The sequence below is a fragment of the Marmota marmota genome, unplaced genomic scaffold (assembly GCF_001458135.2).
Source record: "Marmota marmota marmota unplaced genomic scaffold, marMar, whole genome shotgun sequence".
NCBI classification, from domain to species: domain Eukaryota; kingdom Metazoa; phylum Chordata; class Mammalia; order Rodentia; family Sciuridae; genus Marmota; species Marmota marmota.
In genome coordinates, this window is record NW_026000221.1 from 2,157,489 (window position 1) to 2,184,179 (window position 26,691).

A 26,691-nucleotide genomic window follows, 5' to 3' on the forward strand; every position below is an offset into this window, starting at 1 on the left:
GATCACAGGTTCAAGGTCAATCTGGGCAATTTAGGAAGACTCTCCCTGTCTCAAAAGGAAAAAAAAAAAAAAAGAAAAAAAGAAAAGAAAAGCCGGTCAACTTCGATTTCCCTGGAGGCTTATGAGACTACCCCATCATACTCCACTTTTGACAGCATTAAATACTATTATGCTTATTTTTTATTTATTTTATTTTTATGTGGTGCTGAGGATCAAACCCAGTGCCTCACATGTGCTAGGCAAGGGCTCTGCCACTGAGCCACAACCCCAGCCCACTATCATGTTCAAGTCTTTGCTAATTTTATAAGCAAAAGTGGTTTTTTTAAAAGACTCCCTGACATTTGGGGCTTATTTCGGCCACTTGTTTTTCTTTCATAAGTTGTGTGCCCATTTTTCTCTTAGGGTGTTCAATTTTTTTTATCATTGATTTGTAAGCAATTGATTTGTAAGCAAAAGATGATGATTTGATTGTTATCAGTTTTTTCTATCAGACTGATAGTATTTAAATTTTTCACATTGTATTTCTAGTACTTTCTGTGTTGCTTGGCATGTAATAATCAATAAAAATTTGTAGAATGAATAAATGAAGGCTATTGCTTTCGAAGGAGTGACTTCTTTTTTAGAGGTTCGCTAAGAGGCGGACAGACCATTGATGATGATCACACATATTTCAATTGTCATTCATTCAGTATTAATTGCTATTTGAAAGTGTATGTGGATTTATTTTCACAAAAGGGGAAAAGCAGACCCTGATCCCTACAAAAAGGTGTGCATTGTAACTCTTTTGTGTAACCATACCTCTTATTCACCTTTTTGATAGGAGGAAAGACCGTCAATGTCAGGCATTTGTGAGGAGAGTCATAACGAGTCATCTCTTTCAGATAATTATGATTAGCACCGTCTCTTTGAATGCCTTTCTTACAGTCTTGTGGACCAGTTATAAAATAAGATACCGCTTGTACAGAGTTTTTGAGGTAAGCTGAAAAAAGGGGTCCATTTTCTTCTATTTTACCTGTTTTATTTCTGGAAATGTTCTAAATCCTGAAGCTATTTTATTTCAAAAAATTTTCCACAGAAAAATTCTAAGGATCTTTAGAATATACCCTAAAACCTAGGCAGATGGTAACAGGAGTGGCAGTGAGACATGGATTTTAAAGTTTCCTAAATTCTTTTTAAAATAGCCACTAGAGAGCAAAACTAAAAACCCATGGGAAAAATTTACAGCAAAGCTAGTTACTGAGAGCAGCCAGGCGCGGTGGCGAAGCCTATAATCCCAGTGGTTCTGGAGGCTGAGGCAGGAGGATCATGAGTTCAAAGCCAACCTCAGCAACAGTGAGGTGCTGAGCAACTCAGTGAAACCTTGTCTCTAAACAAAATACAAAATAGGGCTGGGAATGTGGCTCAGTGGCCGAGTGCCCCTGAGTTTAATCCCTGGTGCACCCCCTCAAAAAAAAAAAAAAACCTAGGAGCCACTAAGAACATGTCATTAGCTTCTGTGGGGGAAGAGGCAGAGGGGAACTGGTAGGTATTCCCTGGAATGTGTGGTGGGCTGATGTGAGAACAGCTTTTGGGAATAGTGTTGCCTAATCCAATACTGGGGGAGTGCAGAAGGATCCAGATAATTTCTGAAGGAGCTGGGGCAGTCCAGACCCAATGAACCTACCCTGCAAGTCTCCCTTCAAAGGTAGGGCTGCACATTTAGGAGAAATACTGGAAGTGGAATAAAAATGAGCAAATTAGAGACAGCTGAAGAAAGAGATGTGAACAGAATTAGGAAACCTCAAAAATCCAACTACCACATTTTAAAACATGACCTAAAAACAGAAGAGAGCTCAGTGAAGTTAGAACCACACTTTCTTCTAAAAGTGCAGGAAAACTAATTGGACATAAAAAAAAAAAAGCACACTATAAAAGGATTGAAGGAAAACAGCCTACAAAATTTTTATAAGAAAAAAAAGTGGAGAATCACATTTCTATGATTAAAGCAAGTCTACTGCAAAGGTATGCCCACAAATGGATAAAAATTATAGCGTATGATTTTAAAACAGGGTAAATGTTTAAGAAACTGATCAAGTTAGGAAAAGAACAGAAGTGAAGTGACAAAACTCAAGAAAGAATTAGAAAGCCAAGAAAAATAAAAAATGAAGACTAATTAAGGGCAATTACATACAATAGACAATTGCTTAAGAGAAATACATGATTAAGTAGAGGAAGTTTTTTTTAAAAAAACAAAAAACAAGAAATGAACAGATGGAAAAAATTCAGGAGAAAACAATGAACAATGACAATGGGAAAAAATTCAATATAAAGATAATAGGAAGGCTGGGGTCATAGCTCAGAGCGCTTTCCTAGCATGTGTGAGGCACTGGGTTTGATTCTCGGCACTGCATATAAATAAAATAAAGGTCCATTGGAAACTAAAGAAAAAAAGATAGTAGGAGCCCCTGAATTTCAGAATAAATGCTAAAATCTATCATGCCCCCCCCCATTACCTTAATAAAAGACCTCAATTTATATGTTGAAAGAGCACACATCACATACCTGAGAATATGGATTTAGAACAAGCACCAAAATACATCTAATAGAATTTTGGAACTATACAGATAAAAAGAGTAGAGGAAACTGTAACCAGCTAGGAAATGTGGCTTCTAAGGAGAAGAAAATTAATTATCATCAGACTTCACTGTGGTAATACTTCAGGCCAGAAGATAATGGAGATAATTTAAGATTCTTCAGCAAAGAAAATGTGAACCAAGTTTTTTAGATCAGCAAAACTGACTTTCAAGTACCAAGGGCACAAACTGTCACATTCAAAAACTTGGAGAATGTTCTTTCCAGGAGCCCTTTCTTAGGCGTCTACTATAGAATAAGTTGAGCCAACCAAAACAACTTTATACTTCTGATGATAGCATTAAATATATAGTTATTTGTAAAACCAATTAATTGTGGTTTAACAGGGAAGGAATATTGCATATAATGAATATATTACCTGACAACAAATATATAGTATGACCATAAAAATGGGAGCCATTGGGGAGAGCAAGTGCAAAAAAATTTTAAACCATTTCTAGTAATCAACTTGGTGATACTATGAGTAGTAGTAATCTGAGACTGATGAGCACAGGGGTAATTATGGGATGGTATCTTTCATTGTCTATGTTCTTGAGAACCAGGATGTTAATGGAAGAAAGGAGATAAAGATGTGTAGATGAACGTTAAATAAACTTGTACATTTGGATTGGAAGTATCATCCTAAACTACTGAGGTATTTATTTTATCCTCTGAATGACTTCAAACATTGATCAACTTAGCAATTATGCATTTTTTTGTGCCCATAATGTGATATTGAAACATCATTTATCACTAAAAGAAACCAGAGTTTCTTAGAGAAAGAAGAAATGCATCAAACAATCTATGAGGTTATAATGATACACAACATAACTGGCCATTTTGGGTATTTAAAAAGAGCTAATCCTTGATCTTTTTCTTTCCCTTTAGTACTGGGGATTGAACTCAGGGGCACTTTACCACTGAGCTACATCCCCAGCCCTTTTTATTTTTTATTTTTGAGACAGGGTCTTGCTAAATTGCTGAGGCTGGCCTCAAATTGTGATCCTTCTGTGTCAGCCTCCTGAGTTACTGGGATTACGGGTGTGCACCTCCACATCTGGCCAATTCTTTATCTTGAAACCTAGCAAATTAAGGGAAAGTATCAAGATTTACTAACCTCTCTTAGATGAACTGTGACCCTGAGGGGGTCACCTACTATGTGACTATTCACTCTTATAGTTAATATCTTTATAAAGTGTACCAGTTAATAAATGAAAAAGAAATGATAGAAAAAAATAACAATTTTTTCATTATAGTAATGGATCTAGGCATTCAGCATTAATGGTTGCTGCCATAATAAAAAAAGAGATAGCTAGATGTTATATGCCTTCCGTGAAGGAATAGCACCTATAACTTTGCCAGAGATCCAACCTGAATCTGATCAAGCTGAGCAATTAGGAAAATATCTTCTTATTTTTAGGAAATTTGGAAAATAGAGGAACATGCAGAGTGGCACCATAAGTGTGCAGTTAGCAAATTCCAGACTGAAATGTTCTAAGAGTTAAGCTAGTTGGATACTTTAACAGATAAATTGTAAGAAAAAAAAAGGAATGGGAGATTTAAAAAAAGATAAACCAAAGTTTAAAAAATTATAAAAGGCAAGACTAAATTATAGGTTCTTGGGAGGCATATATGGGTTTCTATCCATAAAGGAATGCAAGGAAATAATTATAATTAAAAAATCCAGATAATGGTTAATTTTGTAGGTAGGGAAGGAGTTGTGATTGAGAGGGGCAATGGAGAGGCCTGGGATAGCTGTCTAAGCTCTACTTCTTGACCTGGTGGTAGTGATAGGAGTATTGGCCTTGTCATAATTTGTTAGGCTAATTCATGTGGTTCTATGTGTATTTTATTTTATAGTAAAATGTTAAAATATACTTTATTTTCAGGGTAAAACTCACATTTATTTCTTACTGGTAAAAATGGTTAGCATCAACATAATGTACTATCAGAGGTGGTGGAGGTGAATGGCCTACTTGAAATACACAGGATCCACTTGGGGACACTCCTGTGAATGTGCTGGTTTGGTAGCAAATTCCACACCACCATTCCACAGAGTGTGATCATGGACTGTGGGAGGTCATGTTAGGTACAAGACTGGTAGGGAAAGAGATCTGTTGAGGAATCTAAATCCTGATTGTCCTCCAGACGCTATAAGGTACCAAGTATGTGTCCTTTGGGGACCCTGGTTTGCAAGCCTAGTTCTGTGTTGTGGGAAGGATGTGGACTTTGGGACTGTACAGTTGTGGGTTCAAGTCCCAGCTCTCCTACCTTTCTACTAGTTGGGAGAATTTAGGCAACTTATGTAATCTTTTTGTGGTTCAGGTACAGCATGTGTAAAATGATACACCTTCCAGGAGGCTGTGAGGCCATTGAGCATAATGTGTGAAAGCCCCTGGTTAACTATGAACTATAATGAGAAATCATTAACACTCTTGAGATCCCCCTGAAGGTTCTAGGAGAGACCTGAGAAGGGCTGATCTTTCACCTCTGGATGATCTTGAGGCTCTGAGTAAGCAGGAAATGAAGGTAAATTGCTACTATTGGCAAATTGCTGGAGCACTGAATGCAGGCCCCAATACACAGAGCAAAGAGCCTTGGCAAAGACTGGGAGGCTGATTGGTTCCAGGCATTTAGGGGAATCTCCATCCAGACATTAGGAGGCCAGTGAGCTAACTGAAGGGCTGGGGATGTAGCTCAGTGGTACAGTGCCTGCCTGTCTTGCATGCACAAGGCCCTGGGCACAGTCCTCAGTATTGTAGTAAACAGACAAATGAGCTGACTCAACAGAGGCTTTGATGACCACACACAACAGACTACAGACTTGACAGAATTCAGGAAAGGCACTTGAAAAAGAAAGAAACTGTAACAATTAACCATACTGAAACAAACCCTGGAGAGAGGGGAGAAGCTGATTTCCAGTTGTGACATGTTATTTAAAAAGACAATTTTTAACAACAAAAAAATTATGAGACACGCAAAGAAACAAAGAGTGTTCAAACCAAAAATGTTGATCTTAAGGAAGAGAGTGGAACTGTGATTTCTAGAAGTTGGGAAAAATAGGGGCAGAGAAGATGAAAGAAGTTCAGAAAACAGGTGCTAAAGTACAGTTAAATAGGAGGGATACGTTTTTATAGTTCCATAGCATAGTAGGTGACTTATTATATATTATATATATTATTATATATTTTATATATAATATAAACTTATTATATATTTTATGAAGGATTAGAAGATAGGAGTTTAAAGGCTCCAAACACAAAGATAAGAAGATGGCAATGCTAATTATTCTAATTTGATTATCATACATTATATACATGCATTGAATATTGTCATTCTGGAGCCCACCAGTATGTACCATTATTATGTGTCAATTAAAAAGAAAAAAAATCAGACTGGGTATGTAGCTCAGTGGTAGAGTGCTTGCTTAGCATTCTTGAGGCCCTGGATTCTTTTGCTACTTGTGAAAAAATAATAAAGAAAATGAAAGAAAAATAAAACAAAAATCAATACATGAAAAAGAATGTATGTCCCATACATAAGAAGAGAAGCAATCAGTGGAAACTCTCCTTGAGGAAGCCCATTTGTTGGACATACTAAGCAAATACTTTATTATTTATTTGTTTATTTTGTGGTGCTGGGGAATTGAACTCAGGGTCTTGCTAATGTTAGGCAAGCACTCCACACAGAGCTACTTCCCCAGACATTTAAACAAATACTTTTAAAAAGCAGCTATTATAAATATTTTCAAAGAACTAAAGAAAAACATATCTATAGAACTAAAGGAAAATATGAAAACAATGTCTCACCAAACAGAGATTATGGAGAGAGAGAAATGGTTACAAAGAGCCAAATACAAACAGGATGACCTGGTGCACAGCCTTGTGACTCAAAAGGCTGAGTCAGGAGGATCACAGTTCAAGGCCAGCCTTGGCAACTTAGATCCTGTCTCAAATTAAAAAAAAAAAAAAAAAAAAAGTGGAAGCTCAGTTGTAAAGTGCCCCTGGACAAAGAAGAAGAAAAAGAACCAAATAGAAATTATGTAGTTGGAAAGTACAATAACTGAAACAAAAAAATGTACTTTCAGATTTGAGCTGGTAGAAGAACCAATGACAGGAAGATAGGTGAGTTGAGATCCTGCATTCTGAAGAGCATAAAAAAAATCAAGAGTCTAAGAGACAAGCATACCAACATACACATAATGGGAGCATACCAACATACACATCAAGCATACCAACATACACATAATGGGAGCTCCAGAGGTATGGGGTGGCCAAAACTCCCCCAATTTTATGAAATACATTCAAGAATCCCAGTGAACACCAAGGAGGAAAACAAAGAGATCCACACTGCAACACATTATAGTCAAACTGTCAAAGCCAAACAAACAGAGCAGGAGATAAGCAACTTGTCACCAACAAGGGAGCCTCCATAAGGTTAACAGCTGATTTCTTATCAGCAGCGATAGAGATCAGGAGGCAGCAAAATGACATGTTAAAAATACTGACAAAAATACTGTCATCCAGGAATTCTATGTCTGGAAAAACTACCTTTCAAAAATGAAGGTGAGGGGCTGGGATGTGGCTCAAGCGGTAGCGCGCTCACCTGGCGTGCGTGCGGCCCGGGTTCGATCCTCAGCACCACATACAAAAAAAAAAAACAAAAGATGTTGTGTCCGCCGATAACTAAAAAAATAAAAAAAAAAATAAAATCTTTCTTAAAAAAAAAAAAAAAATGAAGGTGAAATTAAGACATTCTGGATAAATAAAATGAGAGTTTGGTACTAGTATATCTGAACTAAAAGAAATGCTAATGATGCTCTTAGGTGAAATAAGTGAAATAAGTCAGTAACTTGAAGCCATAATAAGAAATAAAGAATACTGGTACAGGCAGCTCGTAGGTAAATTCAAAGACCAGCATTATTATACTTTTACTTTTTATGATTTAAAATACCAATGCATAAAGCAGTAATTTTAGTTAATAAACACAAGATGTATAAAGATATAGTTTGTGAAAGCAAAATTTTTTTTAGCTGTAGATGGACACAATATATTTATTTATCTATCTATCTATTTATTTATTTATCTGGTGCTAAGGATCGAACACAGTGTCTCATGAATGCGAGGCAAGTGCTCAACCACTGAGCTATAACCCCATACCCTCCCATAGTCCTAATAGTGACAGAACTACCCAAAAGTCCAAGTCCAAAATTTTATGTAAGACTGAAGGCAAACTCATGAATGTTTTCCACTAAAAAGATCAAAAGTAAGTCATATATATCCCAATATATAATAGCATAAACATTTTCATTCCACAAGGGAGAAATAGGGGCATAGAAAGAACGGATGAGACGAAAGCAAGATTGAAATCCAGCTGTGCAAACATCCAGCGTGTGGAGCACATGACATTGTGATGTTCTCTCCAAAAGATTTCTGTACCTTCACCCTATGACCTTGCTGGTTGCAGCCTGCATGGCCTCTTGCCTTGTTTCTGCTCAATTCCTATAGCTTTCCTCAGCAGATGCTCCATGGCACTCTCATCTCTTAATCTTGGTGTCTCCACTGCAGCTTCAGCTTCCTACTCACATCATCATGCATTGCCATCTCAGGGGTTGCCTGCAGTGATTACAATCCTAATACACTTTGCCTGTCCTCCCTGGCCATCCTTTGAAATGTTGGTGGAATGACTTCCTAACTCCACCATCCTGCATTCTTGCATAACTGGCTCCACATGGTTTATGCCAAGGTCTTTCAGTATCTCAAGCAGTATCCGAAGCCTCTTGGGACCATGGCTGCAACAACCTTTGAGTGTCTCGGTAGCTGAGCACAATGAAACAACTTCTAGGCCCTCTTGTGAAAGCCAGATGTCCTTTTGGTTTCTTTTCAAAGGAAGTTTTACTTTTAAAATCTTGAGCCTGAGATGGGTATGGACTTGTCAGTTCCTGAGATGCCCTCAAGCCATCTCTCCTATTGTGTCTGTGCAAAGTACTTAGCATCTCATTAGTGGTTATAATATCTTTAACAACCATGACTTCTTTAGCCCCAGTTTGACTCACACTTTCTGCAAAACCACAAGTTATTAAAATCTTTCTGTTTTGCTTTCTGTTCCTGATTACCAGAGTAAACTTGGATAAAAGATGCCAACAATGTCCATGCCACTGCCTGAATATGGTGCTGCCTTGAAATTTCCTCAGCCACATCAATTAGTACATCACCTTCAAATTGAGCCTCACAGAAAGTCTCAGGACATGGGAACATGTTGACAACTTTGCCAGAATTTAGCATGAATGGCCTCTAGTCTAATTTCCAAGAGTCTTCCTTCTCTGAGACCTCATGAACCCAGACTTCACTGTTCACAGTCTTATTGTCATTCTTGTCTTCTGAGCTCCCACTGGAATCCCCCATTAAGCTCCACTTACAACATTCTTGTATCTCTAAACTCCAAAATTCCTCCCTCCACAAACCAGCTCCGAAACCTTCTGAACCACATGGTCTTGGTAGTCATAGCGATTTAGTACCAATTTTTTTTTTTTTAGCCACCTTTTCCATTGCTGTGACCAAAATACCTGATAAGAACAACAGAGTGGAAGAAAAGTTTATTTTGGCTCATGGTTTCAGGTTTCAGGGCATGGTTGGCTGACTTCATAGTTCTGGGCCCAAGGTGAGACAGAATATCATGACAAAGCATAACAATAGATTTTTAAAAATCCAACGACATGATATCTACAAGAGACTCATTTTAGATCCAAAGATACAAACAGGTCAAAGTGAAAGAATGGAAAAAGAGATTCATGCAACCAGAAACCAAGAGAGCTGGGGTGGCTAAACTAATATCAGACAAAATAGAAGTTAAGGTAAATAGTTCCAAGACATGAAGAGGGGAATTTTATACTGGTTAATTCGTCAAGAAGATAAAACAAGTTATCTCTAGAACATATGGAGTCTGCAGAATAGACTGGAGGTTAGGCCATAAAATAAATCCCAATAATTGTTTTACAATATTAAAATCATAGAAAGTCTCTCCTCTGACAATAGTGAAATAAAACTAGAAATCAATAATGGATAATTGGAACATTTGAAAATATTTATAAATTAACACAATCATAAAAAATAGTAGGTCAAAGTAGAAAGCACAAGGAAATTATTCTAAGATTATCCAGGGGTGGTAGTACATGCCTAACAACATGAAAGGCTGAAGCAGGAGGATCTCAAGTTCAAGGCCAGCATCTAAAACTTAGGGCAACGCTGTCTCAAAATTTTGGGGGAGGGTACTAGGAATTGAATCCAGGGGCACTTGACCACTGAACCACATCCCCAGCTCTATTTTTTTTAAATTTTATTTAGAAAGAGGGACTCACTGAGTGGCTTAGTGCCTTGCTTTTGCTGAGGCTGGCTTTCAACTCAAAATCCTCCTGCCTCAGCCTCCCGAGACACTGGATTACAGGTATGTGCCACCACATCTGGTCTCAAAATTTTTTTGAAAGGGCTGGGGATGTGGCTCAGTGGTAAAATATCCTTGCATTCAATCCCTAGTACTGGAAAAAAAAATCCTTAAGATGAATGAAAATTAAAACAGTATAACAAAACTTATATAATAAAGTAAAAAGTGCTCAGAGGGAAATTCATACCTATGAATGTGCACATTAGAAAAGAAGAAAGATCTCAAATCAATAACCTAACATTACACTTTAAAGCACTAGGAAAAAAAAAGATTAGACTAAACCCAAAAGTAGCAGAAGGAAAAAAAGAAAAAAAAGATTAGAGATAAACAAAATAGAGAATATAGAAACAATAGAGAAAATCAACCAAATCAAATATTGGTGCTTTGAAAAGATCAACAAAATTGACAAGACTTCAGCTAGATCAACCAAGCAAAATAAGAAAATTCAAATTAAGTGTCAGAAATGAAAATTGGGACGTTAATACTGACCTTATAGAAATGAATTAGGTTACAGGAGACTATAACAAACAGCAGTAGCAAATTAATTAATCTAGATGAGTTCTAGAAGTTTTCTGGTGGGATTTTTGGGGTCTTCTAAATACCTCTGGTAAACAGAGGTAGCTTGAACTCTTCTTTCCTATTTGTATCCCGTTAATTTCTTTCTTTTGCCTAGTTGCTCTGACTAGAGTTTCAAGGACTATGTTGAATAGAAGTGGTGAAAGAGGGCATCCCTGTCTAGTTCAATTTTTTTGGGGGGGGTGNTTTTACTAATAAATCATTATTTTATTTGCTGTATCAGCAACAAAAAGATAAAACTTATAGTAACTATAAAATATAAAAAGTACTTAGATGCAAACCTTAATTTATGTGACTTTTAAATAGATAAAAATATAAATATGTAGCTGGGTGTGGTGGCACACACCTGTAATCCCAGAGGCTCAAGAGGCTGAGACAGGAGGATTTCAAGTTCAAAGCTAGCCTCAACAAAGACGAGGTGCTAAGCAACTCAGTGAGACCCTGTCTCTAAATAAAATACAAAAAAAAAAAAAAAAAAGGCTGGGAATGTGGCTCAGTGGTTAAGGGATCCTGGGTTCTATCCCTGCCACTGCCCCCTACAAAAGAAAAATATAAAAATGTGTAAGGTCATTAAGGAAGACATAAAGAGAAAAAATATACTCTGTTATGTGCAGAAAGTTTCAGTTTCTTAAAGATGTGATCTCTCTCTTTATGCATCTAGTTATTGAAAGACCATTAAGAGTTGGGTGCGGTGACAAAGGCTTGTCATCCCAGCTACTCTGGAACCTGAGGTGGGAGGATTGTGTGTTCAAAGGCAGCCTGGGCAATTTTGCAAGACTCTGGAAAAAGAGAGAGGAGGAGTGAGGAATAACCAATAAAAAGGTGAAAGAGTGTGTTAAGTCAGTGTGGGAGAAGATGCTTGCACGGATAACAGTCAAAGGATTCAAAATCTGTGAGATGTCCTCCAAATCAGTCTGAAGGTAACAAAACAATCCAGTAGAAAATTTATCAAAGATTAAAAATAGACAGTTCACAATTTAAACATATGCAAAAATGCCCAACCTCATTAATACAGAAGTGAAAAAGAAAATTAAAAATGAGATAATATTTCATATTTATCAGACTGACAAAAATCAAGTGTGATAGTGGGAAGTATTGGCAAGAATGTACAACAATAGGCACATGGCTGATGTCAAAACAAATTGGATCAGTAACTTCAGAAAATCAATTTGTTAATACCTAGTGTGGTTGAAGATGCTCACATCTTACAACTTAGTAATTTTACTCTTAGCTATATTACAGAGAGACTTTACACATGTGTATAATAAATGTATGAAGAATTGTTCAAGCTGGGCACAGTGGCACATGCCTGTAATCCCAGCATCTCTGGAGGCAGGAGGATCGAGAGTTCAAAGCCAACCTCAGCAATGACGAGGTGCTAAGCAACTGAGTGAGACCCTGTCTCTAAATAAAATACAAAATAGGACTGGGGATGTGGCTTAGTGGTTGAATGGCCCTGTGTTCAATCCCTGGTACCCACGCCCCCCAAAAAAGAATTGTTCAAATTTTTTGTACTATTGCACTATTTGCAATAGTAAAATATATATATATATATATGCTAAATATCACTCAGCAAGTATCTGGATAAATTAAGTGTAGTATTCTCACAAGTGGAATCGCTAAATAAGGGTGAAATAGTAAACTCGGTTTGCATACATAAACATGGATGAATCTCACAAACATGATTTTACATATTATTTATTGACAGATAATGATTGCACCTTTTCAGGGGATACAGTGTGATTTTTTGGGACACTTAAACATTGTGTGTTGATCAACTCAGGATACTGAAGTTATTCATCATCTCAAACATTTTATCATTTCTTTGTGATGAGAATATTCCAGATCCTCCCCTCCAGATGTTTTGTGAGTGCTGATCACTCTTCAGTGTCATAGAACACCATAAGGTATTCCTCCTCTCTGGTTGTGACCTGGTAACCAAGCTCCCGGTGCTCCTTCTACCCTCCCTGGCCTCTCAGAACCCCTATTCTGCTCTCAACTTCCATGAGCTCAGCTTTTTAGATTCCATGCATGTGAGAAATCATGCAGTATTTGTATTTCTGCATCTGGCTTATTTCAGTTAACATTTGGAACCCCAGGTTTGTCCATGTTGCCACATGTGACACAGAATTTAATCCTTTGTGTTTATGATATTGGAGATTGAACCCAGGGCCTTGCTCATGCTAGACAAATGCTCTACCACTGCATCCCCAGCCCTTTTGAAAAATGTATTTGGAGACAGTGTCTCACTAAGTTGCCCAGGCTGGCCTCAACTTGTGATCTTCCTGTCTCAGGGATTGAGTCCTTTTAAATGGCTGAATAGTATTACATTTTGTATAGATACATTTTCTTTATCCACTTGCCTATCATCTGAAACCTTGGTTGATTTCATTTCTGGTCTATTGTGAATAGCGCTGCGATTAACATAGAAGTGCAGGTGTCGCTTTGATATATTGGTTTTGTTTCCTTTATATATAGACCCATAGCAGTATTGCTGGGTTGTATGGTAGTTCTCTCTCTCTCTCTCTCTCTCAATTTTAAATATTTTTTAAAAAATTGTTGATGGGCCTTTACATTATTTATTAATTTATTTATATGTGGTGCTGAGAATTGAACTCAGTGCCTCACACATACTAGGCAAGTGCTCTACTACTGAGCCACAGCGGCGCTCTCTCTCTCTCTCTCTCTCTCTCAAATGAAGATTAAACCTAGGAGTGTTCTACCACTGAGCTACACCCCTGGTTCTTTTTATTTTGAATCAGGGTCTCACTAAATTGCTGAGGCTGGTCTTGAACTTTCCATCTTCCTGCCTCAGCCACTCCTGAATGGTAATTCTATTTTTAAGTTTTCGAGGAAACTCCACTCTGTTTTTTGTATTGGCTGTACTGATTTACACCCCCCAACAGTATGTAAGAGTTCTATTTTCTCCACATCCTCATCAGCATTTGTCATTTTTTTTTTTGTCTTTTTGATTTCAGTCATTGTAACTGAGGTGAGATGACATTTCAGTGTGGCATTTTTGTTAGTGTGCTTTTTTTTTTCGATACCCAGAATTGCTTTGCAACTCATCTACACCCCAGCCTTTTTTGTGTATGTATTAGGAATTGAACTCAGGGGTGCTTAACCACTGAGCCACATCCCCAACCCTTTTTTAAATATTTTATTTAGAGACAAGATCTCTCTAAGTTGCTTAGGACCTTATTAAGTTGCTGAGACTGGCCTCAAACTTTCGATCCTCTTACCTCAGGTCCCTAGTCACTGGGATGGCAGGCATACATCACTGTGACCAGCTCAAAGTGTTTGGATTTGTGTTTTCTTGATGATTAGTGATATTGAGCATTTTTTTCATATACTTGTTGGTCATTTTTATCTTCTTTTGGGAAATGTCTATTCAGATCATTGGCCAACTTTCAAATTAGATTATTTGTTTTTTTCTGTTGAGTTTTTGAGTTCATTATATATTCTGGATATTAATTCTTTGTCAGATGAATACTTTTACGTATTTCCCCCCATTCTGTGGGTTGTCCTGTCACTGTTGATTGTCGCCTTTGCTAAGCAGAAGCTTTTAGTTTGATGTGACCCCACTTGACTACTTTTTCTCTTGTTGCCTACGCTTTTACATTTTTGTTCAAAATATCCTTGCCTACACCAATGACATAAAGCATTTTCCCTGTTTCCTTCTAATAGATAAACAGAATTTAAATGAAAAGAGCAAATTGTCAAAGAATATGCTAGTATACAGGCAATTTATGCAATGCCTAAAAAATGCAAGACAATAACAGGTCTTTTTAGGGATACCTATGTGGCAAAAATATAAAATACATGAGCATGACAGGCTTCACATTTACAACTGGGTTACCTTTGTGGAAGAAATTTGATTAATGAAAGACCCACAAGAGACTTCCTGTAATAGTTTATTTTTTAAGCTGAGAGGTAAGTGTATGGTTGTTGTTATATTAGTCTATACTATATCTTTTTGTGTATCTTAAATGTTACATATTAATTTCAAAAACTAAAAAGTATATGTAAATGGTTGTCACGTGAAGACATTTGAGGACAAATAGAAACACTGGCTTCTCTAATGTTATTCAAATGAAGAGGTGTGACCACCTGTGACTTATCCTTAAAAGATCACATATCTCAAAAATCTTTCCCTCCAGAAGTCCACTCTGTCCCCTTCACCCGGCTGCTTACCAGTCACTCCCTCTGAAACCTAGGAGTCTTGCTGGCTGCCTGTCTTTTACGTGCATCCTGGAGTTCAGGATCAAGTCCTATCCTCACTGTCCACACAGGCTATCTGGAACATGTCCTCTTCTCTCCCATACCACCACTGTCCCCTCAACAGATCGGGTTCACCCTGGATGACTGCTCTGATGACTAACGAGGCTACTCACCATTGCCTCCCTGCCCCACCTCCTAGTTGCTGTTTCTCTTGTACTGAGCAGCAGCCCAGATTTCTTAAAAATGAGCATCAGTTAAAGAAAATGTGGTATGTGTACACAATAGAATATTACTCAGCCATAAAAAAGAATGGCTTTATGAATTTTGCTGGCAAATGGATGGATCTGGAGATGATCATATTAACTGAAATAAGCCAATCCCCCAAAATCAAAGGCCGAATGTTCTCTCTGATATGCTGATGCTAACACACAACAAGCAGGGGAGGCGAAGAGTAGAAATTCATTGGATTAGACAAAAGGGAATGAAGGGAAGGGAGGGGAGATGGGAATAGGAAAGATAGTAGAATTAATCAAACATAACTTTCCTGTGTTCATCTACGAATACACCACCAGTGAAACTCCACGTCATGTACAACCACAAGAATGGAATAAGTTATCCCAATCAGAATAAGTCATACTCCATGTATATGTAATATGTCAAAATACACTCTACCATCATGTACATCTAAAAAGAGCAAATAAAAAAATAAATCTTAGGGCCTGGGGATATAGCTCAGTTGGTAGAGTGCTTGCCTTGCATGCATGAGGCCCTGGGTTCAATCCCCAGCACCACACACACACACAAGCTATATAAAAAAATAAATCTTAAAAAAAAAAAAAGAGCCTCAGTGGGGCTAGAGATGTAGCTCAGGGGTAGAGTGCCTGACTAGCAGGTGCAAGGCCCTGGGTTCAACCCTCAGCACTACCAAGAAAAAAGAAAGAAAGAAATGTATATCAGTTCTAATCACTCCCTTGCTCAAAATCCTTCAAGGCTGAGATGACAGTGGGGTTGGTCCTCGCCTGGGCTCCAGGGCCCAGTGGTCTGGCCTCCAACTGCTTCCCTGGCCCGTTCTCCTCTCTCACTGACTGAGGCCCGTACAGTCATTCTTTCTGCCAGTCAGTCATTATTCCCAAGCACCTCATTTCAAACCTGGGGCTTAGAGCACAGGAGGGAAGACACCGAAGGGGAGGGAGTTGGACACACGCGGAGTGCTCTGTGTGCCAGGGACTCTGCCTGGGTTTCTCGAGCATGGGGGTGACCCGGATTGGGTCGCCCAGGCAGGGAGTGGGCCGGGACTGTGGGGCTCTGCTTTTTGGTTGGATCCTTTCAACCCTTACCACCCCTGCAGATCTCAGAGATCATCTTTGTGTCCATCTGCACCTCCGAGTTCGCCATGAAGGTCTACGTGGACCCCATCGACTACTGGAAGGATGGCTACAACATGCTGGATGTGTTCATCCTCATCATCATCTTCATTCCCTATCTGCTCCGCAAGATCAAGGGCAAACACTACCCCTACCACAACATCGCCGAGGGCATACAGTCCCTGCACATCCTCAAGCTCATCCCCTATAGCCGAGGCATCAGGGTGAGTGCCCTGGGAGTGCCAGGGTGCTGGGAGGTCAGGCTGCAGGCCACACTGCCACCAGCCCCATAAGAAAAGGTAATTTGACTGCTGTCTTCCAGTTCATGTGCCCTTCTGTGTGGTGGGGTGACCTGTACTGGCATTATTATCTTGATCTTAAGATTAGCTGGACGTGGTGGCACATGCCTAAAATCCCAGAGACCCAGAAGCCTGAGGCAGGAGGATGGCAAGTTCTAGGCCAACAACCTCAGCAACTTAGCAAGACTCTGTCTCAAAATAAAAAATAAAAAGGGCTGAGGATGTGGCTCAGTGGTAATCGCTCCTGGGTTCAATCCCAGCGGGAGGGTTAGGAGGAATACTTGGTCGCAATCTTAAGATGAACAATGGCAGGAAAGATTTTATTAGCTCCATTTTACAGATGAATAAATTGAGACCTAGGGCCACTCAGCAGCTAAATGTCAGGGCTGAGGTTTGAAAGGAGTGTCTGACTGCAGAGGCCTTCTGTCCCATGCTGCAAAGTGACTAGCTTTTGTTCTTTTTTCCTGTTTTGTGGTGCTGGGGATGGAACCCAGGGTCTTGCACTCTACCGATGAGCTCCATCCCCAGTCAGTAACTCACTTTCTTATGGGACAGATGCTTTGAACTACACGCCTAGGAATCTCTGGTGACCGGGCCGGTGGCCGCTTTACCGGGACAGCCAAAGGTCTACTGCTCCTCTCAGTGGGAAGTCTCCCCACTTTGTTGAGCAGCCCAGCAAGTGCTGCTTCCCCCCTGAGAAGTCTTCCTGGGTTGCCCCTGTTGTGGGGCGCCCGCCTTGCCTGAGCTCCGAAGCTTTCAGAACAAGCCTTGGAGCTGACCCCTTGTCCTCTCCCAGGCTGGCAGGCATGCGTCCTGGACACACCGTGTTTGTCCTGGCAGCTGTTCTCCAGGAAGGGGCTGGCCTGGGCCTGTTTGTCCAGTCAGGGTGTGTCACGTATCCTGCTGTGATAGCCGCCAGCCCTGGTCCTCTGGGGAGAAGGGACAGGGCCTGGGAGCAAGCCCCCCACCCCAGTCCCTCATCTCTTGCCCTCATGTGGTCACATGCCTGTGTGTCCAGCCCTCTCTCCGCCCCTTTTCCTCCCCAGTCTTACTTCCCTCACTAAGCCCTGACTTCTTCCCCTCCCTCCAGAGCGCCGGGCCTCTTGAGGTTGCCAGATGCGGTGGCCATTTCCCTGGGCATCCTGGTCACTGTTTCTCTTTCTCCATCCTGACCTCTCGTGGCGTTCTTTCCTCAGGACCGTGCCCTGCGTTCTCTTTCCCTCCGCCCTCTGCATATTCTCTCTGGGGGATCTTTTCTGCTTTCTAGGACTCTCCACCTGCCCGTGCCTCTATCTGTGACCTTCAGACCCAGTCACCTCCTGAACAGCTCATGCGCTCCTCAAGCATGTGCCTAACTGCAGGTTCATCACCTGCCCCCACCCCTGCCCGCAGGTCCCCAAACCCTGGCTCCTCCTCCACGATTTCATCTTTTGGTGGAGAGTGTCCCCCACTCCTATTCAGTAGGCAAGTCATAAATCTGAGTGTCAACTTGGCTCTTCTCTCTCAAAGTCTTGTCACGCGGTCCCCTAAATAGTTGCTGACTTGTCCATGTCTTTTCATCCCTGCCACTGTCAGCCTTCACCTGGATTCCCGGGTGTCTCCGGCAAAAGTGCCTCAGCAACAGGGGCGGATCTTCTAAAGGCACCTCAAATCATGACTTCAAATTCCATCTTCATGGGTTACGGACAGCCCTTGGGATGTGACCTAGGAGGAGGGGAGGGAAGTGTCTGAGGTGCTGGGTATTGGAGTCGAGGTCAAGTAGGGCTGAGGGTAAGGCAGGCGGACAGAAAAGGAGACTGGAGGTCCAGGGGGTCAGACAGGTGGGGGCGCCTCAGAGTGAGAGAGATCAGAGGGGGGAGTAGCTCAGCTTTTCCTGGGGCCTGGAAAAGCTTCAAGAATCACTAATGATGAGGATGTTCAGGGAGGAAGTGGTCTAGATCATGTGTCATTTGCAAAGATCCCCCGGGCTAGCCTCAAGATGGGATGGGGAAGGAGGTGGTGAGCCTGGAAGAGAGATTTCAAGTCACAAGGAGGAGTGGGAAGCCAGAAGTTTGGTCATGCCCAGAAATAGGGACTTTGCCCATGGAGTCAGGGGCTCCAGGGACGAGGCAGAGGATGGCCCCCTGAATCCCAGGTCAGTGAGGGATAGGCAGCTCCTGGAGAGGACTGTTAGGGTAATCTCAGGTAAGAGGAGATCCTTAGATGAAGCCGGGAGAGAGGGCACCATAGGACATGGATGCCAAACCCCTGAGGGAGTCACGGGAGGAAGGGAGTGGTACGTGGTGGGCTGAGGGACCACGCAGGGAGAAGGACTGATGGCAGAAGGGGCTTCATCTTGGAAGGAAGTTGTTGTGACCCAGCTGGGCACCTTGTAAGGCCGGGGGCTCTAGCTACACTGGTCTTGGCTGTGTGGGGGCAGCAGGTCAGAAGGCAAAGAACTGAAGGTGCCCGAGGTTGAGGGCCTGCCAGGGGCAGCACCTCCTTCCAGCCCAGGGAGACTCCCTAGTGGCCCAGGGCCATATCCTGGAGCAAGCCAGGCTTTCCTTGTGAATCCAGGCCCCTGCTCAGCCTTTGGTCCTCATAGACCCATGGGCACACACCACGTGTACACAAATGTCTATCCCAGGTTTGGCCTTGGAGTTTTCACCAGAGGCATGCATCCCAAGAGTGGTTCCTTGGAGACTGATGCCCTGGCTGTGGCTCTACTGTAGCCTCTGAAATGTCTTGGGACCTGGGTTCGCAGGGGCACAGAGGTGACCCTGGATTGCATGGCTTTGTGTGCTGGTCTGGCCTGCTGGCCAAGGGAGCTGGAGCTGCTGGAGGTGGGGACTTGCACTTCCATGCTAATTTGTGTGAATGAAAGTCTAAAGGAGCCCCGAACAGAGCTGACACTCTGGTACATCCTCGGCTCTCTACCCCTGATTCATTAAAATGGCACTCTGCCCTCCACCTAATGGCAATAAACTTGCTCCTCGAGGAAATCGTTCCTTGTTGTTTTGTACATAGAGAATTCTGTTAGCTGGGTACCACGTTGCTCCTGGTCATCTGCATTTTATTCGGACAACTTTCCCTGCTGGCTGAAGCCCAGCTTCATCTTCCTCCTCCCCACCTCTCTAGGGTCCCACCATTTCCCCCTTATCCCAGGGGCTGCCCAGGAAGACTCTCTCAGAACCCTGACCTGGCCACCTGCCCTGGCCATCACCCCCCAAAGTCCCAGGCATAAGAGAATAGCTGTGGCTGACCCAGGACCCAGGAGAACGGAACTGGATGCTGAGTATTGCTTCTCCAAAGAATGTGGAAATTTAAAACCAGACATCTACTCGAGGCCAGGCTACAGACCTCGAAAGCCCAGAACTTCCTCAGCGAAGGATCTCCTGACCTGTGGGCACCTGGGTGGCCATCCTCTGAGACTGGATTTCTGCCTCTTTCTTTTCTTCATTCCTCCCTCCCTCCCTCCCTTCCTTTTTTTTTTTTTTTAAGGTACCAGGGATTGAACCCAGGGGTGCTCAACTACTGAGCCACATCCCCAGCCCTTTTTTACGTTTTATTAAGAGACAGGGTCTCTCTAAGTTGCTCATGGCTTCACTAAGTTATTAAGGCTGGCTTTGAACTCATGATCCTCCTGCTCCAGCCTACCATATCGCTGTGATTACAGAGGTGTGTCACTGCACTCGGCAATTTCTGTCCCTTTCTGGATCTGTTCATTAAAGAGGCTGCCTGGATTGTGCCTCAACCAGGTAGTGGGGGTCCCACTGGAGAGTGTGACCTTATTACAACTACTGTTCTCAAGGCTGCTTGGCTGTGTCCTCAGGTGGACTGGCCTGGAGGTGGGACAGCCAGCCAGACCTCTCCCCAGCCCTCTGCGCCCCCTGCCCACCTGTGCAGACCGAATTTGCAGGCCATTACTGGGTTTCCTGTTTCCTGTTAGCACTTACTGGTTTACTTTTCCAGTCCTTGGGAAGAAGTTCTGCCTCTGTGTAGCAAGGAGAGAGATAGTGGTTTTTTTTTTTTTTTTTTTTTTTAATAGTCAGCTCTTTTGGAATGAATCTGAAAACACCAATTTTCTTCCCCCAGGGGGACGAAGAATGAACGGGCATGTGTTCACTCCTGCCAAACCATCCTGCATGTGGGGCAGCCTGGGGCTCTGGGGGTGTCTCTGCCTCCTGGAGTACCCCAACTGTCCAGAGTTCACTGTCCTGTGTCCAGCTACAAATACCCCCTTTCCTAGTGCTAATCGGCCTCTGTGTTCAGGGTTGCTGGCGGGTTGAGGTCGTGGCCTGAGGCAAAGGGTTTTGAAATTGGTCCCAGCTCTGCTGTTATACTGGAGTGTGACCCTGGCCAAGACAGTTTGCTCCTCTCAGTCTCTGACCCCTCATCCTGGAAAACTGATAATATCTATCTACCTTGAAATTATGTCTGTGAAACCATTTGAGGTAGGTGAACACATATGGAGCACTTATTGCATGCAAAACTCCAGAGAATGGAGAATGAATGATGGGGAGTCACACGGTGTGCTGGGGAAGCCAGATCCCACTTCACAGGGGGAAGCCTGGGGACCTGCCTTCAAAGGCAGGGTCCAGAAAGAATGGGAGCCACATTCCTCTGGGCCCTCTCTATTCTAACCTGCAGGTGGTTCCCCTCCTCCTGGGCCTGGGGCAAGAGCACCCAGGGCTGGCCCTCAGCTGAGAATCAGGAGCAGGATACCCTAGGATGTCCTCAGAGCCAGATGGGAAGTGGTTCGTGGTGACCTGAAATCCATGACCTGGGATCCTGTGTACCCTCTGCCCCTAGGTGACTGATAAGGGATGTTCGATTCTGGCAAATCAGTTAGATTGATGCAACCCTCGATCTGAGCACATTTCTGATTCACTTCATTCATTCGACCACTAATTGTTCATTATGCTGTGTGCCAGGCATGGCACCAGATGCTGGGACAGTTGTGACCTGGGGCAGACTGGATCTCTGTCCTCTGAGATGCCCCGCCTGGCTCCCTGGCCTAGCTGCATGTCCCTGCCTTGCAGACGCTCATCATTGCCGTGGGGCAGACCGTCTACACTGTGGCCTCTGTGCTCACCCTCCTCTTTGTCCTGATGTACATCTTTGCTATCTTGGGCTTCTGCTTGTTTGGAATTGTAGAGAACGGTGACCTGAATAACTGGGGGAGCCTGGCGGTGTCTTTCTTCACCCTCTTCAGCTTGGCCACGGTACTGTGTTTGGGAACAGTGGTGAGGGTGGGGGCCTTACGGGACTGCCAGGTGGCGTGAGCAGGTGGCTGTGAGGGTCTAACGTGGGCTTTCCCCATATTCGGGTACTTAGTTGAGCCTGGGGAAGGTGGAGGCTGGCCTTCCAGCACGAGTCAGAGGCCCTGGATAGAGATTAATCTCCGTCTCTGATCTTGTGACTCCGTGTAGCATTCCCATATGTCCCACAAGGCCGTAAAACTTGTCAGAGTTCTCAGATGATACTTCATTTGGATTAAGTTTAAGTTATAAATGAAACCCATGTTACATAGCCTTTTTGGAAACAGGCTGTTACAAACCCACCCAAGAATCAGGATGCAAGGCCCAAGTCCAGAATTCCAGACTCTGTTGAACTCTTTCAAAGAGTGGAGTCTTTCCAAAGGTGGGACTAGCAAGAGGCAATGTCCTCCCAAGGACTTTGAGGGGACAGACCCCAGGGCATGCTGGTCTCCATCCAGAGGTGCCCTGCGTTTCCAGGCCACCATGTAGAGGGGCTAAAAGGCTGATGTGGGGCAGAGGCAGTTTCCTCCTCAGTGAGTCGGGGGCTTCCCTGTCACAGGTAAGATGGGAGCCTGCTCTGCTGGGCCCCGGTACTCAGCAATCCCTGTCCTGCTGGACAGGTGGATGGCTGGACAAACCTACAGGAACAGTTGGACATGCAGAATTTTACTCTGAGCCGGGTGTTCACCATTGCCTTCATTTTGCTCGCCTCCTTCATCTTTCTCAACATGTTCGTGGGGGTGATGATCATGCACACGGAGGTGAGGCTGTGCTTGGGGGTGGGGGATGGGAATGCCAGGTGCGACAGGCAGAGGTGTGGGCCGGGCCTCTGGGGAGAACGCAGAACGGTGTCTCCCTCTGAAACAGAGTGAAGGTGGCCTGGTGGGCCTTTCCTGGGCCTCACCAACTCTTGGCCCTGAGCTTGTGCGTTTGCCTGGCCAACAGGAGGGTTGGCAGCTTGAGTTGGGGGCTGGCTCTGTTGGGGTGGATCTTTGTGCTGAGGGCCTGAGCCACAGGCGAGGAGAGGCAAGGGGCGAGACCAGGTCGCGGGCAGTGTGGAGCGAGAGGGTGCTCCTTACCTCTACCCTTTGACTCACTAGGACTCCATCAAAAAGTTTGAGCGGGAACTGATGCTGGAGAGGCAAGTCACCCTGATGGAGGAGAAGCAGGTGATTCTGAAACGGCAGCAGGAGGAAGTGGACAGGCTGATGAAGACACAGGTAGGCAGCGCCCCAGGCGGGGCAACAGACAGAGAGAGGGACAGTCAGGGCTGAAGTACTGGCTGGGAAGAGGGCCCTGATGTGGAGAGGGCAGGTGGCCTCAGGCTTTGTGGCCTTAGGTGAGGCAGGTACTTCTCCTGTATCTCCCATCGCCAAGCTTTCCTTCCTCGGTTTCTTTGTTTCTCTGACCCCCTTGGAGAGTCCAGGGCTGTAATGTTGGCGTCTCCTTTGTGGCAGAACTGCCCTGTGGGGCCTTTTGGGTCATTCAGCCTGTGCTTACTGGGTGCTAGGCAGCCTAGTCCCAGGTCACAGGATGGATGAGGATGAAGAGGCTCTGACAGGGTGTCACTCCATCTCGGTTTCCCCACACTTTGAAAGCCAGAGGAGGAATTAACACAGCAGGCTGGAGGTTGTGGGTCAAGCACGATAAACCTGTGAGGGCTGGTGCTGCTTCTTTTTTCTGCCTAAGCTTTGGGAGCCCTGCTGGGTCCCTTCATCTTTGGTATGACCCTCCTCAGCCTTTTCTCTGAGGTGGAGATGACATCTGCCTGTCTAGGCTGTGTCTAGGGTTTGTCCAGGACTGGAGGCCACACTTAGCCACTCTGAGACTCTCACGGGTTCCTTTGTGTGCCACCTGCCCCACATTGGTGATGGTGGTTCATGAGGTTACCTCACCCATGAAGGTTCAGTCTCATCCTGGGGCTGGGAACAGGCCTCTGCCAGGGGCCCATCATGGAGGGTTCCCAGATCTCCTTGCAGCGTGACTGCCACTTTTCTGTCATTACTCACTCATTTTGCTTCCTTCTCTAGAGCAATGTTGGCAAGAGTTTCAGTGAGTTGGTGAAGGACTTCAAGAAGACTCTGAGGCACACTGACCCCATGGTCTTGGATGATTTTGGCACTAGCCTACCCTTCATTGATGTCTACTTATCCACTCTGGACAACCAGGACAATACTGTCAACAAGTCAGTCCCAGCCCCAGCCTTTCCTGGTGCCCAGGGCTTCCTCAGAGTGGGGGCTGTGTCGAGGGCCATGGGAGGGTGGAGCATCCATGACCCATGTGTAGGGCAAGCCGGTGGGTTAGAGCCTTCATGAGAGTGCAAGAGTCCATGAATATGTAGTCTGGGCTGCAAGTGGACAGGCCTGTGGCTGGGGAACTCTGCTGTCCCTCCCCAATCCTCTTTTTTTTTTTTTTTTTTGGTACTGGGGGATTGAACTCAGGGGCACTAGACCACTGAGCCACATCCCAGCCCTATTTTGTATTTTATTTAGAGTCAGGGTCTCACTGAGTTAGTTGCTCAGCACCTCGACTTTGCTGAGGCTGGCTTTGAACTCGTGATCCTCCTGCCTCAGCCTCCCGAGCTACTGGGGTTATAGGCGTGCACCACCGCGCCCAGCCTCCTTAATCCTTTTTGACTTATATAGAGATTCTGGCTCCTTCGTCTCTCCAGGGCCTCCTTGTGAACCCCTTTTCAGGGGGTAGAGAAAGCATACTGGGTGGCAAGTCAGGAAGTGAGGAGGCTTTTGGCCTGGTTCTGCCACTACCTGCCTGTGTGACCTTGGGCAGGTCTCTGTCCCTTTCCCACCTGTCCCACAAGGAGCCACTAGTCTGATTAGATAATAAAAATGTATGTGTGAGGTCTGGGGTTGTGGCTCAGTGGTAGAGCGTGCACCTTGCACACGTGAGGCACTGGGTTCAATCCTCAGCACCACATAAAAATAAATAAAGGTATTGTGTCCATCTACCACTAAAATAATATTTAAAAAAATGTATGTGAAGCTCTGAGCTAGGCCTGGCCCAGGGCTTGTAAGCTAGCTGGAGTTATGACTGGCCATAGCTGAGCAGGAAGGATATAAAATCCTGGCTTTGGGCACTGGGGAGCCACAGTGGGATCTTGAGTAAGGATAGACATAATTAGCTTGGTTTCTCATTGAAAATCCTCTAGAGGGCTTCTGAGACTGGACAAACTTAAAAGGAGGGACCAGGGAATGTTCACTTGGGGCTCAAAAGTGGTTCAGGCACTGTCTGGACACCACAGTACAGTTCCTGCTCTTCACGCTCGACGTGTGAGTGAAATCAATCACTCCAGGGGGCCAGAGGCAGAGTAGTGGACCTAGGATGCCAACCACCTGATGTGGCTCTCTGAAGTCCTTGCTCTTCACTGACCCCACTGATCGGCCAGAAGTGGTGAATGCACCCGAGCCAGCATTGGTGGGTGGGGTCTGGGCGGCAGGGAGCCCACCCTGTCCTCAGGTTCCCTCCCCTCCCGTGGTATCTTTTAGACTTCAGGAGCTGTACTACGAGATCGTCAACGTGCTGTGCCTGATGCTCGAGGACTTGCCCAAGGAGAAGTCCTAGTCCTTGCAACGGCTGGAGGAGAAGTAGCTGGTGCCCTGGGGGTCTTGCCAACCGGGAGAGACCTCATTAAACATGGCTTTCGGAGCTGGACTCCAACTGCTCTGATGTTTCCCTGCCTTTGTGGGTTGGGCTGGAGAGGTGCTCCTGAAGTCTGATTCCCCAGGCCTCCATGACACAGCGTATCTACGGAGAGGAAGACTCACCCCGGCTAGAGGCCACATCTAGGCCCACAGTGGCTCTAGTCTCCCTAGACCCAGCAGCAAGGATCCCCTGGGCTCCTGGAGGGAGCAGACTAAGGAGGGTCCCCAGCAGCCCCATAAAGCATGTGGCCCTGCTGATGTTGGATCCTCTGAGGGCTGATCTATGTGGGACCCCTTGCCTGGCATGGCTGCCACTCTGTGGACCCACTATTGTGGAGACCTGCCTTTGGAAGTCTGCTCTGATTTGCTCTTTGGCTCCTTGCAAGGGGCACCACAGTCAGTGGCTCGGTTCTGCTGTGTGGGCATGGGAAGCAGCCAGGGAGCTCAGCATGGGGAGCAGCCCACTGGCAAGGACAGAGCACCACATACCATGGCCCAGAGCAATGGCAGTAGCAGTACTTTGGACTACTTTCCTGCTGTGGTTAGTTAGGACTCTTTACTGCATCATTCCTGGCCATATGAATGCCAGAACTGCCAAGGTCTTTGTACCACTCTGGCCCAGATGTGACAGAGCCATCTGTGGGCCCTAGAGGGACAGAAAAGTTGGCACCCCCTGCTCCAAATGGGCCATCACAGAGCCCCAGTGGTGCCTACTCTGCTTCCATTGTGAGAGAGTTTTCCTGAAGCCTGTCACCTTGGCCATGTCACCTGGGACAGAGTGGGGAGGCAGGCTTGGGGTAGAGTTGGGGGTGAGAGATTGGCACCTACAGTTAGGTACAAAAAGGTCCCAGACACACACTGGGAAGTCAGGTCACTAGAAAATTCCTGGGGTGGAAAGAGTGTGGCTGGACAACAGGGTCCTACGGTGGGGCCTGTGGGTTCCTGGCCTGGGGGATGGCACCCTGAGTCCACAGGACAAAGGCAGGTAGAAGGATCTTGTCCTTGTGGTTGATCAACTACTGTTTGCTGAGCTGTGCTGGGTACTGAGATTCAGTGACAAGGAATCTGTAGTCCCACCCTGGCCCCCCCCCTTTTTTTTTTTTTTTTGGTTTTGGGATTGAACCTAAGATTCTTTACCATTAATCCACATCCCCAGCCCTTTTTATATTTTTAATTTTGAGACAGGGTCTTGTTAAGGTGCCAATGATGGCCTTGAACTTATGACTCTCCTAAGCTGCTTCAATTAGAGACATGCACCATCACCCCCAGCCAGCCCTGGCCC

The 26,691-nt window shown here is 44.3% G+C and overlaps 1 protein-coding gene across 1 annotated transcript in view; it reads left to right on the forward strand.

The window, feature by feature from the left end:
• Positions 1 to 25,847, forward strand: part of Catsper3 (cation channel sperm associated 3) — a 31,110-nt gene extending 5,263 nt beyond the window's left edge. The window contains exons 2-8 of the mRNA XM_048792294.1: positions 821 to 974; positions 16,235 to 16,435; positions 21,532 to 21,714; positions 22,371 to 22,511; positions 22,851 to 22,970; positions 23,781 to 23,935; positions 25,254 to 25,847. Coding sequence (XP_048648251.1) covers positions 821 to 974; positions 16,235 to 16,435; positions 21,532 to 21,714; positions 22,371 to 22,511; positions 22,851 to 22,970; positions 23,781 to 23,935; positions 25,254 to 25,329 — 1,030 coding nt within the window. The 3' untranslated portion in view covers positions 25,330 to 25,847. The remainder of the gene's footprint in view (positions 1 to 820; positions 975 to 16,234; positions 16,436 to 21,531; positions 21,715 to 22,370; positions 22,512 to 22,850; positions 22,971 to 23,780; positions 23,936 to 25,253) is intronic.
• The last annotated feature ends 844 nt before the right edge of the window (positions 25,848 to 26,691 follow it).